The sequence below is a fragment of the Photinus pyralis genome, unplaced genomic scaffold (assembly GCF_008802855.1).
Source record: "Photinus pyralis isolate 1611_PpyrPB1 unplaced genomic scaffold, Ppyr1.3 Ppyr1.4_unclustered_Scaffold4423, whole genome shotgun sequence".
In the NCBI taxonomy this organism is placed as follows: Eukaryota; Metazoa; Arthropoda; class Insecta; order Coleoptera; family Lampyridae; genus Photinus; species Photinus pyralis.
This window is the reverse complement of record NW_022171579.1, coordinates 6,466-26,229: the sequence shown is the minus strand read 5'-3', so window position 1 is coordinate 26,229 and position 19,764 is coordinate 6,466. Positions and strand designations below refer to the sequence as shown.

The window sequence follows — 19,764 nt, the reverse complement described above, 5'->3', positions numbered from 1 at the left end:
GAGCCCGCAGTTTTTCCTGTTTCCGATTTATTCGAAGTTCTATGTATAACTTTTGTTCCTGTTGAAATAGCTTCCTGAAAATCAATACCTAGCGTCCGTCCTTAATGTCCAAAGTACCCGTACACCAAATTTCAACACAATCGGCCACTTTTAAAAAGAGTTACGGAGACGGACGGACGACAATACAAAACTATAAAGGATCTGAGGATCCTTAATAACCAATAGGTAGGTACAATTCTTTAAAAAAAATTAAAGAGCCTTCCCCAGTTAACTTAAGTTCCGTAAAAATATAAAGTTCTTTATACATCGCCAAATGATTTACGGTTTAACCCGCAAGTACAAAACAATATACCTCTGAGTTCGTATATTATTTGAAAACGGCATGTCATAGAGATCCAGAGATTCCCGAGTTTTGGATAATTACCCTAGGGTAAAGTCAGCGCCCTTTGATAATTGTAGCTCCTTTATAAGACATGGAAACGCTCAAACAATGTTGATCTAAGAAGACATGTTCATACTGCAAGTTTATTTACATGGTTATCTTTATGCTAAAAATTTCACATTTTACAGTTATCGATTAGTCGCTACAAAGCACACTTCAACTTACCTTCTATTATATCGTTTTTTATGATCATGACTGAATTTTTCCCGTCTTCAAAAATCGGTATAGTGCGTAAATGCGATATATATGTTGTAACAAGCGGTCGCTGTAGGCTCTAAAAATTTTTTTGCTACATTTACAAATTTTGCTGATGTAGGAAATTTTATACGTAAACCGCTTCATAATGAAAGAGAACAGATATGACAGAGATAAGAATCGAAACGTCAGGGGTGTCGCAAGACGCAGAAAATTTCGTTCCGTTCTGCGTAAAAGCCCAGCAAGTGACGAAAATGCGGGATTTGTGTTGGTTAAGAAAGCATGCTTTCCATAAGGTTGCGTTCAGAAAAAAGGGGGTCGGCGAAGTATTTAAGTAAAAATGTGGTGGGAGAACTGAATTATTACCAAAATTCACGAAAAAAATCTACATTTACATATTGTGAACACAAGAGGTTCAATAGATCGTGTAAAACTACATTATTAATTGAAAGTTCGAACCGAATTCGTATAACCGCAGTATGTGAGAGAATCGCTGTCCTCACAACCGGAGACAGCGCCGCCATTTAAATTTGACGAGCGTGGGTGCCCTTTAAGTTCGCTAAGAGCTAAGCGCGGCCAGCAGACGTAAATTAATAATACGTGACTGGTTTATGCAAAAAGAGAACTTCATTGCGTGAAAGAGACAATCGGACGGCTGCTTTAATTTTCAAACGTGAATATATTTCATTTTCATTTCATTTATTTTTTTACAAATACAATTTAATACGCGGTCCTACTAAGTCATAGACTTATCAGCAGGTGCCGATTCTATTTATATTACATTCTGAAATAACATGGTTTTATCTTAAGCAAATGTTAAGGCGCTAATGAGGTATTAGTGCAGTTATTGTATTCATATATAATTAAAGTATTTGATGTTAATATCATTTATCTTAGATGTAGGTTATCCTAGTTAACTATCATTTCTAGTGAATATTTTTAGTTGCTCACTAAACTCTGTTTTGTTTAAGTGTGAATATTCAAAAGCAAGCTGATTATACAATTTTGGTATCACACATTTCAGTGTACGTTCACCGTGTTTATTATAGAAGTGAGGTACTATGTACTTGGTATTCCTAGTTTGATAATTATGCCCTACTACTACTTTAAGATGGTCGTTATTATAATGGTTCATAATGTTACAATATTTATAGTATCCAAAAGGGGTTAAGGTATTGATTTCGTTTAAAAGTTCGTTTTTGTCCATACTACTATTTATCATTTTTAGCACTTTGTGTTGTAGTTTATTTATTTTATCAATATAACTATTCTCTACACATCCCCAGTTTTGCACACCATATCTTATTAAAGATTCAAACAAAGCTCTGTATACAATAGTCAATATTCTGTGGTTAGTAGTCCTTTTCAACATGTAAAAGCAACCCGTTATTCTCTTTAGCTTTGCAAATAAATAGTCTATGTGCTTATTATATTTTAAATTACTGTCAATGTTAAGTCCTAGATACATAGTTTGATGTACTTGTTGAACTATCGTACATTGGCAATTATTGACAGAACCTTTGACTAGACAATAACAAGTATGTAGCTTAATTTTAGTTTGCCTAGCTAAAGACATGTGCGCAGTTTTGAAAGTCATAGAAACAGTCTTATTCGTATTAACAAATATACTTCTACCGTGTGTCCATTTAAGAATGTTATTCACATCACTCTGTATTACCGCTTCACAGACTTCTATGTTATTATGGCCGTACAGAAGGATGGCGTCATCAGCATACATGTACATCTCACATTTTTTAACGGCACTAAAAAGTTCGTTTACGTAAACTAAAAAAAGTATCGGTCCCAAATTACTACCCTGTGGTACACCAAAAGGACACGACTTGAGTTCACTGTACTCGCGACAAATTTTCACTAAGAAATGTCTATGTTGTAACTCTGGAACCATTTTAGTTCTTTCCCTATTACACCACAAGTTTGTAAATTTTTTAATAATACTGTATGGTCAACTGTGTCGAAAGCCTTAGTGAAATCGACATACACTGCTATCGTGTATCTACCTTTATCTAAATTATTATTGATATAGTCATTAACTTTACTTAGAAGCTGCTCAGTACTTTTGCCTCGCTGGAATCCGTACTGGTTGTTGTTTATTATTTCATTTCCTTCTAAGTACCTTCTAAACTGACGCACGACGTAAACTTCAAAAATTTTTTCAAAAACCGGCAAGATGCTAATAGGTCTATAATTGTTTAGATCCAGTGGGTCGCCTTTTTTAAATATTGGCCGTGTAATCGATATCTTCATCTCGTCTGGAAAGGTTCCGTTCTTTAGTGATAGTTTTAGCATTTCTGATAATATTAGACCAAAAATCGGTGCGTTATATTTAATTTCGGTAGCCCGTATATTGTCATGGCCAGGGGATTTATTAATTTTTAGATTGTTAATTATTTCTTCTATGTCCTTTTGTTTAGGATAAGGTATAAAAAAAACGGCAATTTAATTCATTTTCTTTGACTGTAACGTTAACCATGTGAGTACATTGTCGCTTCAGATCATTGATTTGATTTGAGTAAAGGTCGGCGAATTGATTTACTATGTATGCTATATCTGTATCCTTTCCAATTGTGTTTAATATTTTGTCATCTACACTCTTGCTTTTTGTTCGATATAACACGTTGTTTACTTCCTTCCAAATTGCGCTAGGATCTGTTTCGATGTTCTCAAACCTCTTGTTGTAATATTTTCTCTTTTGGTGTCGTATGTCATTATTTACCCGGTTTCGGAATTTTTTGTAGGCTTCTTTGTGTTGAATGTTATTGGGAGATGATTTCCACTTTTTGAAAAGTCTGTCCCTTTCTCTAATTTTGTTATAAAGTTCTACGGTTATCCAAGCAGTATCTTTTCTTACTGGCCTATCATATTTTTCCTGTCTTGTTATAACCGAACTACTATAAATTTCATGCATGCTTGTTATAATATTTCGCATATATTGATTCACATCATTATCTGCTTCGAGAATCCAATTTTTCTCATTAATTAATTGTTTGAGCTTTCTTCCGTTAAAGTTTCGTCTTGTTTTTGCATTAGGTTGTTCAATGATTTGATCTAGTGCGATGGAGGCACAAACTGGATAATGATCCGACAGTCTGTTGTGTATTACCGTTGAATACACGTCTTTGCTGTGAGTACGAATATATACAGTGAGTTTTTTTTAATGCGAACATAGGAGTTTGCATGCAATGTAATTTCCCTATGTTCGATTTTAAAAAAAACACATCAATATATGAGATGTGCGCGGTTCACATTCCCAAACCGGGCAATTTGTGTGACTATGAACAGCAACTCATAGTCTTTATGATGAAGAGCACTCGGTAAGATTCTTTTAATTAAGCCATGTGAGGCCATAGCAACTTTAGGATAAATTTTTCTTAAACTTACGATAACTTGACTTCACATGGCACGCGCTGACATCACAATTCATTGTGAACCAACCTTCAATTATTTGTAGGTCATGTGCACCTGGTATTCTACTAATTTGATTTATTCAATACATAAATGAAGAAAATAAGAAAATAAATAACGCAAACAATTACAATAAATGTTCGAAGTGCCCTCCTTGACATTCTAAGCAATAACCTAACCGATTTCGTAATTAAATTGAACGGCGGTATTTTTAAAAATGTGACAGCTGTCAATTGTATCTACTACTCATTTGAACTACTCAATAGATTGATGTGTTTTTTTTTAAATCGAACATAGGGAAATTACATTGCATACAAACTCCTATGTTCGCATTTAAAAAAAATTCACTGTATGTGGTCTATTAACGATTGAGTAAGTTTCCCATCTCGGATTTATATATAATTATAATAATAATAATAATTGTACTTTATTGACTGAATATATGTAGAATACAAAAAAAAGACGTAGGTATATATAATGTGTAAGTAAACAATCTCAGCCAAAAAGATCAATTCGCCTAAATGCAGAAAGGTCTGCATCAAGCGTTCTACCATTGACCTTGACAAACGAAAAAAAAACAAAAAAACAAAAAAAAACTCGATACACTCGAAAGTAAAGGAAAGATAAAGAAACAAGAACAAAAAAAAAAGAAACTGTTGACAGTAATTCATACTCGTCGTGTAGCCAATATATGCGCTTTTATCGTTCTTTTCAGTGATGCCACGGAGCCTTGAAGTATGCCTGGTTCTGTTAAGATAAAGTTGACAGTTTTCACCATATTGTAACTAAATGATGTTTTGAAGATTTCTTTGCGATGCTTGGGTATCACTATAGCAACTGACGATATCTACCACTTCTTAGTTGGTTTTTAGAACGGGAGGTAACTTTTATGGCGAGAGAGAGTGGCGTTTTCATTTCAAAAATTCGCCAGTAGAATACAGCTGAATGAACAGATCGTCTCTCTTCCATGCATAAAATATTATTGTTGCGTAGAGTTTCTGTAATGCCACGTCTACCCCTCAGGCCATAGGTGAATCTTATGCAGGAATTTTGGACGCGTTGAATTTTCGCCGAATCTGCTTTGGTGATACAGGATGAGTAGATAACATCGCCAAAATTAAAACACGACAAGACAAGTGCATTGCATAGAATGTTCCTTGCCGCAGTGTCGAAAAAATGGCGTTGAATGTATAATTGCTTCAGCGAAATGAACGCACGCTTGACTAGTGATGAAATATTTGCGTGGAATCTGAGACTAGAGTCAAGGTGCATGCCTAAGTCTTTGACGCATTCAGTAGCCGGAATTCGTTCGCCATTTATACGTACATCAAGTTCCCTGCGCACTGAATCAAGTACTGTCTTGGGTCCAAACAAAACCATCTGCGTTTTTTTCGGGTTCATTATTAAATGGTGCAATTTAGAATAGGTGCAATTCTCTCCAGGTCATCATTGATGTTGAGCTGAGCAGTGCGTAATTCAGCATATTTAAAGGATAGATACAGCTGCGTATCATCTGCATAAAGATGGTATTTACAGTTTTTTATCACTAATGGTAATCTAGTTGTATAAATGTTGAACAAGAGAGGGCTGAGAATGGCACCCTGGGGAACGCCTTATACAACTCGTAGTGGGTTTGAAGTTTCCCCTTCGAACGTCACCGTATCAATAAGGACCTTTTTTCGTTTCGGTGTATACTTGGATTGAGGTGTTCGCATTTAAATAAATTGTTACTACGAAAGCGTTTGGAGTCCAAGATGCAAAACATTCCGTTGCGTCAAATGTGTAATGGCAAGTTATGTAAATAACCAATTTATTAATCAAAGTTGTGCATCCAACCTGTTTATATTGCTGTGTGCATTGATACCAGGCCAAAAAGATCATACACAAAACACTTCAAACCTAGCTATCTCCTCAATTATAAAATAAGTCTTCCGTAAAGTGTTTGTCAATTCTGAGAGAAATCTGTAACGAGGATATCATAACGTTTGTAAAAGACCAGTCAAAAATATTAAGTTTGAATAAGAAGCTACCACTAAAATCGGGAAATCTGGGTGAAAGCGTAGGAAAAATATCAAAGTCTTTTTTGGTCAATGAGGCTCCTAAGGAGGAGAATGCGGCTACCACTTCTCATACTGGAAACAGTTATATTTATTGTCATAAGGGGTGGCATTATTTAACTAGATGCGACAAATTTAAGCGGTTGACTCCGGCTATGAGGTATGAAGCGGTGAGAAAAAATAATTGGTGTTATAATTGTTTATCTCCACATCATGGTGTACGGTTCTGCACATCTGATCGGTCGTGTATCGAATGTCAAAAAAGGCATCACATTCTGCTACACATGGGTAGGCCAAATAGGGAAAGGCTAAACGAGGCGACAGGGTCTTCGAGGGGAAGTGCAGATTTGGATGTGCAGAGGCCATCGGTTTTAGCGGAGAGTTCAGGATTGGTGACTAACCTGTGCTCGACGGAGGAGGCAACAGCCAATCCGATGCCTACTAAGCATACGGTTTTGTTATCAACCGCGGTGGTCGATATTCTAAATTGTCAGGTTGGAGGTCAAACAGCTAGATTTATTTTGGATAGCGGAAGTCAAGCGAACCTGTTAACGACTAGGTGTTGCAAAAATTTGGGTATTAAAATTTCGAAATGTTATTCCTCGGTGCAGGGATTAGGTAAGGTGTCGGAACCGGTAAGGGGTATGGCAGATGTTGATCGCGTCTCGTCATAATCGGAATTGTAAATATGCACTTAAGGTGTTAATAGTCGAAAAAATTACGGATAAACTTCCTAGGCTTCAAGTTGATACCGACGGCTGTTCTCATTTGAGAGATATTCCGTTGGCTGATGATTTATTTTACCAATCTCGAGAAGTGGATGGGATTCTAGGGGCGGAAACATTTTCTTGTTTAATTGGTTCTGGTAGAGTATTGGGTACAGCCGGAAAACCAATTGCTCTTCAAACTACTTTGGGGTATGTTGTAATGGGAAAGGTGCCGGTAGCTCCAGTACAAACGGATATTCAGGCTTGTTTTACTGTATCCAATGAGTCCTCACTGGAACAGTTGTAGCACAATTACCGTAACCAGTCTTAACTAACAATTTCAATGTTTTAAATTCAAATTTGGCGCCTTATTCAAGTGCTTTTCATATTTTAAAGTTGTATATCAACTTACGTATTGCGCAGGCAACGTAATGCGATTAGGCGGTATTTCCTATTTAGACTCGTAACAGCCATAAGGCCATATTTACCAGATTTTTATAATTATTAATTGAAGTGAAAAGGCTGGTGTTAGGTAAGTGTAGCGCTTGAAATTGTCTTTTGCATTTATTTGTGTATGTTAGGTTTTTGTTGGAAATTACAACTAATTGTTGTGGAGTGGAAATAAAGCATTTTGTAATCTTTGATCGTCGATACAAACCCATTCCCGAACATCTGGCGCCCAACGTGAGGCGATTAAAGGAATAACTGCAAAATGCCGACGGATCGCACACCACATGAACAAACTGCAGGCGAATACAACCTGAGAAGTAAGGTGCGACAAGGGGCCATCCCAAAGCAGCAATATGTTACGGCAGCGGGTGGCGTATCGCAGAACGAAGCGGAACAGATAACACCACTGACGAGGCGAGAATTGTTTAAATCATCATCGGGTCCGTTTTATCAGCGAGTATCGAGTGTTCCGATAAACGACAGGCAGGACGCAGCTACCGATATGTCGGTTCCTGAATTTTTTCAAAGCTACATGGCAGGGCAAAAACATCCGAAGCAGCTGGGGACTATCAATCCAGCAGAAATGGAGAGTGCATCAGGTTTGCAACCCCATATGGTAGAAGCGGGTTATCAAGGTCTACCACAAGAAGACAAATTGATTAGAGAGAAAGGTGGAAGAGAAGAAGGCGGTAATCAGAAGACCTTATGTGAACAGGAGAAGGCGATGGGAAAACCTAAAGCTTTTCCGTGGGAAGAAGATGGATTCTGTAGTACTCGTAATATTGTAAATAGTAATCGTACATCAAATCATTGTTCTAACAACCATAATGTAAACCAGTTAGTAACAGACATTGTTTCACAGGTGATTGAAAAATTGCAGCAAAGCGGGCAAGTACCAAACACCAGGTTATCACGAAACGATAACGTGCAGGGATTTATGCCAAACCCAGATATGTTTGAAATAGATGATCGCAGTGCGTGTGAGGACGCTATACGTAAGTTTAATAAATTTGATATAAACAAAAGGCTTCCAATCTTTGACAATAAGGGCATGGTTCACCCATTGGAATTTTTGGAGCAGGTAGATTGCTATTATAATTTGAATAAGGTACCGTATTCATACTTCAGAATGGTAGTTGCGAATCAATTTCGAGGCGAAGCCTTATCGTGGAGTCAAACGCATATGCATACTTTTTCAAATTTTGACGAATTTAAAGCAGGCTTTCGAGATTTTTTCTGGTCAGATGTGATTCAATCTGAATGTTTATATAATTTAGAAAAAAATAAATACTACGCTAGCATGGGGTCATTCAGTCAGCATTTTATGCGTAGTGTGGCACTAGCGAAACATATTTCATATCCTGAGCATTTCATTATCCAGAAGCTATCCAGAAATTATCCTCCCCATATTGCAACTCATTTGGTAGGGATGAAACGCTTTGCGGATGCGATAGGACGTTTGCGGCAGGCTGAGTATTATTTTGCGCCTGAGGTTAAAAACGTGGAAGTAGAAAAACAAATCAGTAATCGCGAAGTGTTGCAAAAACCAAGGTTTCAGTATAATAGAAATTCGTGGGGCGATAACGCCGCGCGCGCTCAGGAAAGTAACGTTTTTCGTAATAAAAACAAATTTGATCAAAAAATACCCACGGTTGAAGTTCAAAGCGACTCACTAGCGGATAACCATGACATCCTTTCGGGAAACGACGGGGACTCTCACGAAAATTAGGTCCGTTTGTGAGGGCAGTAATAAGGGCCGATAAAGTAAACTTCAATAATCTTGCAGAAGACCTATTACCAGGATGTAATTTTGAACATAACACAATAACGCCATATTGTCCAATAATTGAAATATGCATGTACAGATTTTATTTTCCAGCATTAGTAGATACTGGCAGCGAAATTTGCGCTATTAGTGAACAGGTTTGGTCGCAGTTAGGAGATTATCATCACAAAATTGCCTCAATTTCTAGTTCGGGGATAAAAGTGTCCGGCGCGTTTAAAAGTAAACAAAGACGAGTGAAACAGCAGTCGCTTATTACTTGCCAGGTGTTAGGAAACGAATTTAATTTCGAATTTTTGTTAATCCCAGAGCTAGTATATCCTGTAATAATTGGCAATGATTTGTTAAGATCATGGTGTGCAAAGGTTGATTTGGGGGCCCAACAAGTGTTCCTAAAAATTAATGACAAATGGGTAGCCGTTCCTGAAATAAAACATAGCCATGAATTAACAAATCAGGGTTCGTTAGAAATGCGGCCTATTAAACATAAATCCATTCAATTGTTATGCGTGGAAGAGGTGGTTAATTATGGGCCTTCCGACGAACAATTATCTGCTATTGTAGATCAATGCAAGTTAAGCTCATCGGAAAAAATCGTGTTTAGAGAGCTGTTGGAAGAGCATCGAACGCTCTTTTCGGAAAAACCGGGTCGTACTCAGAGTTATGCTCATGAGATCCGCCTCAAGGACAAGCGCGAATTTTTTAAAAAACAATATCCGGTAGCGCTTGCTCACAGAGAAGCAATTCAAAACCAACTTAATTTGATGGTGCAATGGGGTGTTATACAACGTTGTGCAACTCCCTATATAAATCCAATTATGACTACCCTGAAGAAGGATAACTCCGTACGTGTTTGTTTGGACGCGAGACATTTAAACTCGGTGATGGAACGCGAGTACGAGACGCCGCTACCTATCGAGGAAATCGTTCGCAATATCCCTAGTTTTAAATATATGAGTACTTTTGATTTTACTCACGGCTATTGGCAAATTCCGCTTACGGAAGAATCTAAAAAATATACCGGCTTCCGGTTTGACGGTAAAACTTATGTGTTTTGCACATTACCCTTTGGGTTATCAACGAGCGTCAGTGCGTTCGTAAGGTGCCTGAATAGTGTGTTTGGGGATGATTTCCGTTCGTTTTTAGTTTTGTATGTGGACGACGGGTTGGTTACGTCACAAAGTTTTGATGAACACATCGCTCATTTAGACAAAGTTTTTTCGCGTCTGAGAGAAGCAAATTTTACTTTACGATTAAACAAATGTTCATTTTTTCGACAAGAAGTGCCTTACCTAGGGTATATACTAAACTGTACGGGAATAAAGCCTGACCCAAATAGAGTACAAGCGGTGATCGATTACGCAGTCCCACGCAATGTAAAAGAAATTCAAAAATTTCTAGGGCTAGTCAATTACGACAGAGCATTTTGTCCGGAGCTATCCTCAGCGGCCGCGCCGTTGAACAAATTGTGTAGAAAAAACGTAGCATGGCAATGGACGGCGACCGAGCAAAATGCGTTGGAGTCATTGAAGGAAAAAATACGTAAAGCGACTTTACTTTATCATCCGCGAGAGAATTTACCTTTTGGTCTTTCCACCGATGCATCGGATATCGGATTAGGAGCTCACCTTTTTCAAACCGTTAATGGGGAACGTCACGTAGTAGCATGGGCTAGTAGAATGTTGCATGAGAGGGAAACGCGATATACTACCTATGAAAGGGAACTTTTAGCGTTAGTTTGGGCGCTCGGTAAATTTCGTATATATTTATTGGGAAAGCAATTCACCGTTTTTACTGATAATTCGTCACTAACTTATATTAAAACTTGTAGGTTATTGTCGGCGCGAATTGCGCGATACGCGTTGGCCATTCAGGAATATGATTTTACAATAGAACATATTCCGGGATCCAAAAATGTGGTAGCGGATGCCCTTTCGCGTTATGCAGCGGTTAGACCCCCATCACCTAGTGATCGGTTGTTTAAAATTTTACCATTACTAAGGTTATCGGACGAGCTAACTAAATCTTTAAAGACCATAACCCAAGCTCAAGCTGCAGATAAAAAACTTGGAGACATAATGAAAAATTTTGACCGCGATCCAAAACTGCAGCAAAGATTTATTATATACAATAATGCACTGTACATTCGAAAAAATAATGAGGAATATTACTTACTATGTGTACCAAATTCTTTAACGTTCCAATTCGTGAGGGATTACCATGAAAGATTAGGTCATTTCGGAGCCTACAAAACGTGGAGGGCGCTTAAAAGTGAATTATGGTGGAATAACATGTCGCGGGATGTCAAGCGGTACATCCAAGGTTGTGAAATTTGTCAGAAGACCAAACATTGCGTAATGTCTAACCCACCGTTAAGACCGATTGTTCCCAAAACAAAAGGAGAACTAGTGGCTTTAGATTTATATGGCCCTTTACCCACGAGTAGGGGTGGGGTTACTTTTATTTTGGTTTTGTTAGACGTATTCACAAAATATGTAAAATTTTACGCGCTAAAGAAAGCCACCACACGGTCATGTTTAAATAGAATAATTAAGAGTTACTTTGTAGACATTAACATTCCTAAAAATATACTAAGCGACCACGGCACACAGTTTAAATCACCGAAATGGAAGGAATCGTTAGAGTCATTTAATATAAAGGTAAAATTTTCGTCAGTACGCCATCCCCAATCCAATCCGTCAGAACGGATTATGAAGGAGTTAGGCCGGATGTGTCGAGCGTATTGCGCCGACCAACATACACGTTGGGCGTACGAATTGGCAAATTTTGAAAATTTATTAAATTCCGTCATACACGAAACCACGGGATTTTCTCCAATTGAGTTGCAATTTGGAAGCGATAGAGCAAAGTTACTTCCTAAAAACAAGCAAGGTCCAGTAAATGAGAAAATTACCGTAGAGCGTAAAATTGTTTTAGCGCGAGAGTCGATGGAGAGTAAGGCGGCTCGTAGAGCAGTTGCTAATCCGGGATCGCATTTTCAGGAATTTGAAGAGGGAGATTACGTACTGTTGCGAGCGAACGTTGTCTCTTCGGCAATAAAAGCGGAAACAAAAAAATTTATGTTGTTATTCGAAGGTCCGTACAAAATAAAAAAATCGGTTAGCTATGCCACATACGTAATAGTTGATCCGGTAACTCTCGCTGAAAGGGGGACTTTTCATGCTAGCCATTTAAAAAAATTTTACAATCCTATGCAAATGCAATAGCCTTCGTCTTGTAAAATTGGGGGGCTATGATGTAGCACAATTACCGTAACCAGTCTTAACTAACAATTTCAGTGTTTTAAATTCAAATTTGGCGCCTTATTCAAGTGCTTTTCATATTTTAAAGTTGTATATCAACTTACGTATTGCGCAGGCAACGTAATGCGATTAGGCGGTATTTCCTATGTAGACTCGTAACAGCCATAAGGCCATATTTACCAGATTTTTATAATTATTAATTGAAGTGAAAAGGCTGGTGTTAGGTAAGTGTGGCGCTTGAAATTGTCTTTTGCATTTATTTGTGTATGTTAGGTTTTTGTTTGGAAATTACATCTAATTGTTGTGGAGTGGAAATAAAGCATTTTGTAATCTTTGATCGTCGATACAAACCCATTCCCGAACAATATAATATATATGATACTTACATGAGCAAGTTTGGAGGTGACCATACACGAAACGCTCGGTCTGTCGGACCGCATTTAGCCGGAAGGTAAACAACAATTGTTTATAAGGATGATATTTGCGAATGCTTTACTTTTGAGCTAGCAAGTTTCTGAGATCATGACATTGTAGCTGAGGCTTTCCGCTACAATCCTGTTAAGGTCTGTCACCCCTCGCGCGGCCGGATAGCCTTGTCAGACTGGCGGCAAGGGGTATATTTCATAACAAATCATTACTGGAATGGTAAAACACGAAATCTCTTGACGCATCCAAAATTTAATGACAATTAAAGTTGACAGGTAGTACTGATGAAAAACACGACATGTTTCGAAACGCAACTCGCTCCATTATCAAGTGTTACATAAAATTTATCATTACATGAGTGATAGCAAGAGGAAAAAAAAGATTAAATTTCAAGACGACACATTTAAATTTCAAACATTTTTCAGGTTGTTGTGTCTGAAGGACCACAAACAATCCTTTTTTATAACATAATTTAAATAAAATTAAAAGGGAGGCCCCAACGCGGACCACAGCTTAACAGGAAGAAACGTCTAACCTTTGGTTAATTTGGTTTGGTTAATTGTCATTAAATTTTGGATGCGTGGGGAGATTTCTTGTTTTACCATTCCTGATCGAGCTACCCCATTGTGAGGTATACCAGCCAATTTCATCATGTCAGAAATCATTACTTAAATTACTTAAATATGAAATTAATACTTTTCTTCACTTTACAATTGTTTCATTACTTCAGCTGACCTGCTTTTGCAATCTCATTGATGAGCTTCAGAGCTTGTACGGTTTTGTTTTTGAATTGAATGATTCTCTTATATTTTGAGCTAACTGTGGGATTCCAGCAGCAGACTAAATGTTCAGTGACCCCGTAGGGTCAAACTGAGGAGCTCATTCGCTTTTTTAAATCCGTTGTAGAGGTTTATGGTTATTTACTCTTTGGTACAGAACTAAAATGCTTGGATCAGAGTGACCGTAGAAATTTATTTGTAGCGGAAAGCCTCAGCTACAATGTCATGATCTCAGAAACTTGCTAGCTCAAAAGTAAAGAATTCGCAATTATCATCCTTATAAACAATTGAATTTGTTTACCTTCCGGCTAAATGCGGTCCGGCAGACCGAGCGTTTCGTGTATGGTCACCTCCAATACTTGTTCATGTATCCGTTTTATGCTGCTATTTGAATGGTAATGGTTTGCGTCGCGGGCTCTTAGAATATAACCATTACGGTTTTAGTGCAGAGAGGTCCACCGTATAAGCAACTCAAAATTTAAGAAGCACCTTTGGGAGTAATAAACAACATAAACTGTACAGTGCTGTAATTACATTGGATCTAAACAACGCTTTTAATGCAGGGTGGCACCCGGCAATTCGGAGAAGACTGTCCAAATTCGCGACGGCTAGTAACAACAAATTAAAAATGTAGATCAACAGAAGATAACTGGGCAAGGGCCATTTCCCTTCTGGATTACAGAGATGCAGGCGGGTTTTGACTCGCGTTCAACACTGTAATGGGACAGAAATGCATTCCCCTTTCCCACCTCATTTACCACGGAAGCAACTTTGTTTCTTCGAGCAAAGACAAGCCTAACTTATTCGTTAGGTACCTACAAGGGAACACGATCTCCAAACCTACCTCATTTTGATCTCAAACTTAAGCAATTGGTTGATCAGCTGTCGGATTACTTTCAAGAACCGGACATCCTGTACCTGACGAACTCGTTTTAAACGGAATCGCACCCCGTTACCACCCTTAAACATGGACAAAACTCGGCTCCAGGACTAGTACTGAGACGCCTCTCTCCGGTTGCAATCACCCGCATAGCTGATATATTTATTACCGGTTGCATTCAACAACCCCTGAAAACCCTTCTGTATATCCATGAACCCTGAACCAAAAGACATTCCCGTAAACGTGCCGTCTTATGCACTACCATGTCATTTCTCAGTTGCATCAGTAAATATTTTGATCAAATAGTCACCAAAAATCTCTGAGTAAATGTCAAATATAACCTTCTTTCGCCCACACTCCTTTTCAAGCACATAGGTTGCACCCTTGCGGTATTTCAAGATATCCAAAAGGCGATTCGGATACAACTACAACCCTTTGCGCCTCTAGCCGCAGAGCCCTAAAGTACCCTGCTAGTCCATTTACTGTAAATAAACTGCAGACACGATTGACAACAACACACAAACACAACCTTTGCATACGGCGATGTTACAAAATCACCCGAACACTCGACGACACACGTACAATTCCATTGCAGCTGGACTGCGGTACTAAGAGTCCTTTGGTTCGAAGCCGGGTTCGGGCATGGATATCTGCAATAAATTTGAACGAAAATTGAAACTAGGACGAAAGAAAGGTAATCTTCTAAGCATTCCAAACAATTCCATAAAATTTAAACATAAATTGAAAAACTAAGAATGATATGAATAATATTGAGATCACCACCAAATCTACAATAGTATTCATGAATAAAACATAATATTAACTAAGTGGTTCTGAGCAGAAAGGGGTCATCGTAAGGACGAACAAAACTCGACATACATAATATATTGAGTTCATCTCCACCACATCTTTTACCTACGATGGCAGGAAACAACCCATTTGCAAAATGTAAAAGTGTAGTATTTACCCTAACCAGCGCCGCACCGACAGACATCCGCCGATTATTTTAATAGCACCCGTTCGAACTGACAATGGTGAGAAGGAAAGGGGATGTACACTAACAACGAGGGTGATTGCGGGATACATTCTCCCAACACAGAAATAAAGTGCCAAAGGAGAAAGTTTTGCAAAAGTCCCCAATCCATCGAGTAAGAAGAAATATTTCTAATCGACATAACAAACATGCTTACGAACAACCTAACGGAATACAAATCTAAATTAACCCTGAACCTTTCCTACTTTTCTAAGTGTCTGTTGATTCATCGCCTCTTACGACATACAGTGTCTCGGTAGTACCTAGGTAGGTATTCTTTCCCTACCCTAAACGAGTAAATCCCAATTGAAAAAATAGAAATCACGACTACTGTGTTAACATCAATAGTTGCTTTTCTAGTTATGCTCAAAAAAGTATTAAGTAGGTATCTTACGCTTATGTGCGACTGAGGATCTGAGTCGTATCGAGCGTAACATAGACCGTTTAAATAGTGACAGGTCAGCAATGTCTCGTCGGCATCGTCGTCAATAACTTTAACACCTTCTACACTAAAAGCATGTTTAAACAAAAGCTGAAAACGCATACACTCTGGCATACTTAAATGTCAACACGTTGGCAAACTTATTATTGACTGTGAAACATATTCCTTGCTCCGCCATAATTAGCTTCCAATCCGTTTTGCGCTTCGGATCATACGTGACTAGCGTCCCTGTTAACTTGGGATGAACCTAGTTTAACTCACTGCAATTAATTACTTTCCTAAACTTTATGGGTAATACCTTTGCAGCTAACTCGAGCAAGTTAACTTTATTTAAATTCTTGTCCGATGCGAACTTCGCAAATGCGTCAAGACTGTGGTAAGAAACATTTGCAACAGTTTTAACAAATTTCGCATAATACTCGTACTTCGTGTCATTCACCATGATTCCCCAAGCCCTTAAACAAAATGTTTTAATATACAGATGAGAAAGACCATATAACTACTGCTCGATATAATTATCCATCAACTCCTGAGAGTACTTCGTTTTGAAGCATCCCGTTGCAGAGGGCAGCAAATTATTCCAGTTTCGGAAGTCTTTCTGTATACTAACGACGGTTGGATTGGCATTGTATCTTTGCCAATTTGATACTATTAAGGAAGCCGCACCCGTTGCCGAAAGTAAGATCGTTGTTATCCAAAATAATCTACCGATGAGAGATGTGTTTTCACTGCGAGATTGACAGACACTTACCTTTCCAATGGATGCAACCGTGGAGTAACCACCAAAGGAACCCCGTGAATTGTTGTGTGAGCTGCAAAAGGTTTGATAAAGTATGTTATTACACATCTTTTCAGATTTTTAAACATGTCGTCAACGCATAGAGTTAAAATAGCTGGAAATTTATATGAACTATAATGCAGATGTTAGTATCTTGATTCCCTCAGCATTTTAAGGTCTAAAAGCTAACGATCGTCGTTATATACGATTAATGTATGAGATAGTGTATATATACCTACCTATTCTTTTCTTTATATGTTGTACATCCAAACCTTTTAACAAAATATTTCCATTGTATTGCAGCTCAATATTAATTATTACTAGGTAATTGATTTTAAATGTAGTTACGATATTACATACCAATATCAAAGAGTACTTACTACTCTTTGCCAATATCAAAGAGTATCTTATGGAAGTACTGATCGGTAATTTCGACGATCTTTAACCTTTTACTTGTGGTGCTCGTAATAGGTACAATATACTAATTACACTATTAGTATATGAAGCATATATGCATCAAATAGTAGAAGTGGCCAAATGTTTCTACCAGTAGAATGCACTAGAATAATAATTTTGGTAATAATACACCTTTAACGACTCTAACTAATTGTAATCCTTTATATCCTGTTGAAATGTGCAGGGTTCTTCGCAGCCGTAACACCTAAATCCCGAGCTACTTTGAAGTACCATTTCTACTCTACTCGTATCTTACAAAGAATGCTCGTTGTAAAAAAAATACAGGTAGTTATAATAAGCAATAATTTACTGCATTCCCACTCTTGACATTATTTTATAACTTCGGTAATAGTTAAACTTCCAAGTAAGCATTTTCTTTATCATGATTTGATTTAAAATTAAAGGTTCTCTTATCTCCTCCGCCCGGTGTTTCACTTCAAAAATTTTTCGTAATCTTCAATATTCAAGGGCGCCGCCAAAATGCCCACTAACTGTCGTTCTTATTCAAAAAAGGCTCGAATATAAGCACATCATAGTGATCGCCCTTATGGAACTTCGTGTTCGAGACGAACTTTTCTTTTTAAACCTTTTACCATTCGTAGTCGTAGGATGACCTTCGGAGGTGAATTCACCTGATGGTGTCGAGCCGGTTCGTGACAATATGGTCACAAATATGAAGGAGTCTGGAATTTGGTTTTAATCCAAGGACAAGTTTTCTTAAGGACTTCTACTTCTAGATTGAGTTGTCCTGAACATGAATTTTTCTAGCCACCCGGCTGATGAGCGAGTGTTTGGGTTGGGGGTAATCAAGCCAAGAGCGTATTTTCCTATAATAAATAAATAAATAATTTTAGGAAAGTGTATTTCTCTGAAAGTTCGCAAAAAGTGAGTGTTTCGAAAATATTAAACCCGTGATGGTGAAGAGTCCGGACCCAATTTAAGTTAATCTAAACCTCGCTCTTTCTCTTTAAATTATCATCCAATTGTATTTGAGTTGATCGATTTATATGCAAATGTACGGTTTCGCTTATCTTCTCCATTTTCCTTTATGTGTCTTGTGCAAGCTAAAACTTTGATTCTTATTCTCGACTGAAACGCATAATTATGGAAGCGATACCTCGAGTATGTCCTTGTGTCATAAAAATTTAGAAATTTGATAACAAATTGAAGGGTGGCCTCGGTTGACTTAACTTATGGAAATTGGGCAAATTCCCTCTCTTGGTTATAAATAGTAGTTAAACAGGGATAACTTCTTAATGTAGTGTAGCTTGATGAATTTTAAAATGGTATTTCATGATCCTGAAGGAATCCTGAATCACGGTGTGTTTTACACTGGATAACTTCAAATACCAATTCCAGCAAGCTAAATACATGCGCCAGAATTATCGACAGTTAACACGACATTTCGACTTGCAACACGAAATGTCAAATTGCAAAACGAAATTTCGACTCGCAAGATGAAATTCGCCAAGACAATCAAAAACAAATTTTTTTTTTATAAGGCTTTTTTCGGGGATCTAAGCCCATTTGGTAATATACTATGGGAAGAAACAAGGACACTCGCTTCTCGCCCAGAGGTCTATCAAGGCTTTTCAATCACAATACTGTACACGACCATGGTTAACGTCAACGAGGAAAAGGGTGGCACAGAGGATAAGACAGCGGAAAACAGAATTTTATATGAATTTATATACGGTCAAATATTTAGTTTGATTTTATGAATAAAATCCACTAAGGCAGATCAATCACCCCTCCGGTCGTTACTTCTATACGGTACTATATTAATGTGGACCCCTCTGCCTTTCGTAGAAATTTTTACCTTATATGTCACAATAAGGTATATGTACCTAAATGATTATGGAAAAATTCTTTATTAAATTAGTGTTATTTATTTCATGGTTATACAGTTAGCTTTACATCTATCATGAATAACTAATTTTTCACTCACGATCTTATGCAGGTATCGGGTAATACCGAACACACTGTTCGGCTTTACGCAGTATAGAAATAAAATAATTGGTTTTTATTTTTCAGATAATTTCCTATTTATTACTTACTTGTCTTGCTATGTGCCATTACCCCATATCTGTGCGGTATTGCTCGATAGTGTCGGATTTTACGAGAATGTTTGTAATCCATTTCACAGATCCCATGGTTGCTAGTCCAAATTCTAAATTTTTAGCATTGATTAACTACCCATACGCATCGGAATTATTTGGAACATGGTTATATTATCAGAAAAATTAATTTTTTTCCTTAGGTGGGCGCAATTACCCTCCGTTCCCCTAATTTTGCAATGACATTCTGAAAACTGCGAGAAAATGATAGTATTAGTAGGCTGACTGAAATTTAGCTTTAACAAAATTGCCATATATTACGAAAATTTAAATTCGGAGGTGTTTGAACCCCTGAAAGTTAAGCGCAACAGTAAAGCTTAGTGACAATCTTCACAACGGGTAAGTTATAATATTGTCTACTACTACAACTCTTCCTTTACCTACTTTCAGCGCCGAAATGCTACGAAAGAAAAAATCACTATACAGTAGATTACACTTTTATTTATCGTTGCTAGTCGCTGTGAGCATCTTGATACAATATATTACAATTTGCGACCAATCTTAACAGTACTTAACAGCTTTAAGTTAACAAA

At 37.6% G+C, this 19,764-nt stretch overlaps 2 protein-coding genes across 2 annotated transcripts; one reads left to right on the top strand and one right to left on the bottom strand.

Moving 5' to 3' along the window:
• The first annotated feature begins 7,131 nt into the window (after positions 1-7,131).
• LOC116182240 lies at positions 7,132-9,003 on the top strand. The gene is made up of 2 exons (XM_031502759.1): positions 7,132-7,356; positions 7,406-9,003. The coding sequence occupies exon 2, from the start codon at positions 7,537-7,539 to the stop codon at positions 9,001-9,003; it is 1,467 nt and encodes a 488-aa protein (XP_031358619.1). The 5' UTR covers positions 7,132-7,356; positions 7,406-7,536.
• Positions 9,004-15,013: 6,010 nt separating this feature from the next.
• On the bottom strand, positions 15,014-19,190 carry LOC116182245. The gene is made up of 7 exons (XM_031502763.1): positions 19,172-19,190; positions 16,632-16,692; positions 16,384-16,584; positions 16,179-16,335; positions 15,997-16,127; positions 15,833-15,947; positions 15,014-15,055 (listed from the first exon to the last, which is right to left on the bottom strand). Exons 1-7 carry the CDS (start codon positions 19,188-19,190, stop codon positions 15,014-15,016), a joined length of 726 nt encoding a protein of 241 aa, XP_031358623.1.
• Positions 19,191-19,764: the final 574 nt, after the last annotated feature.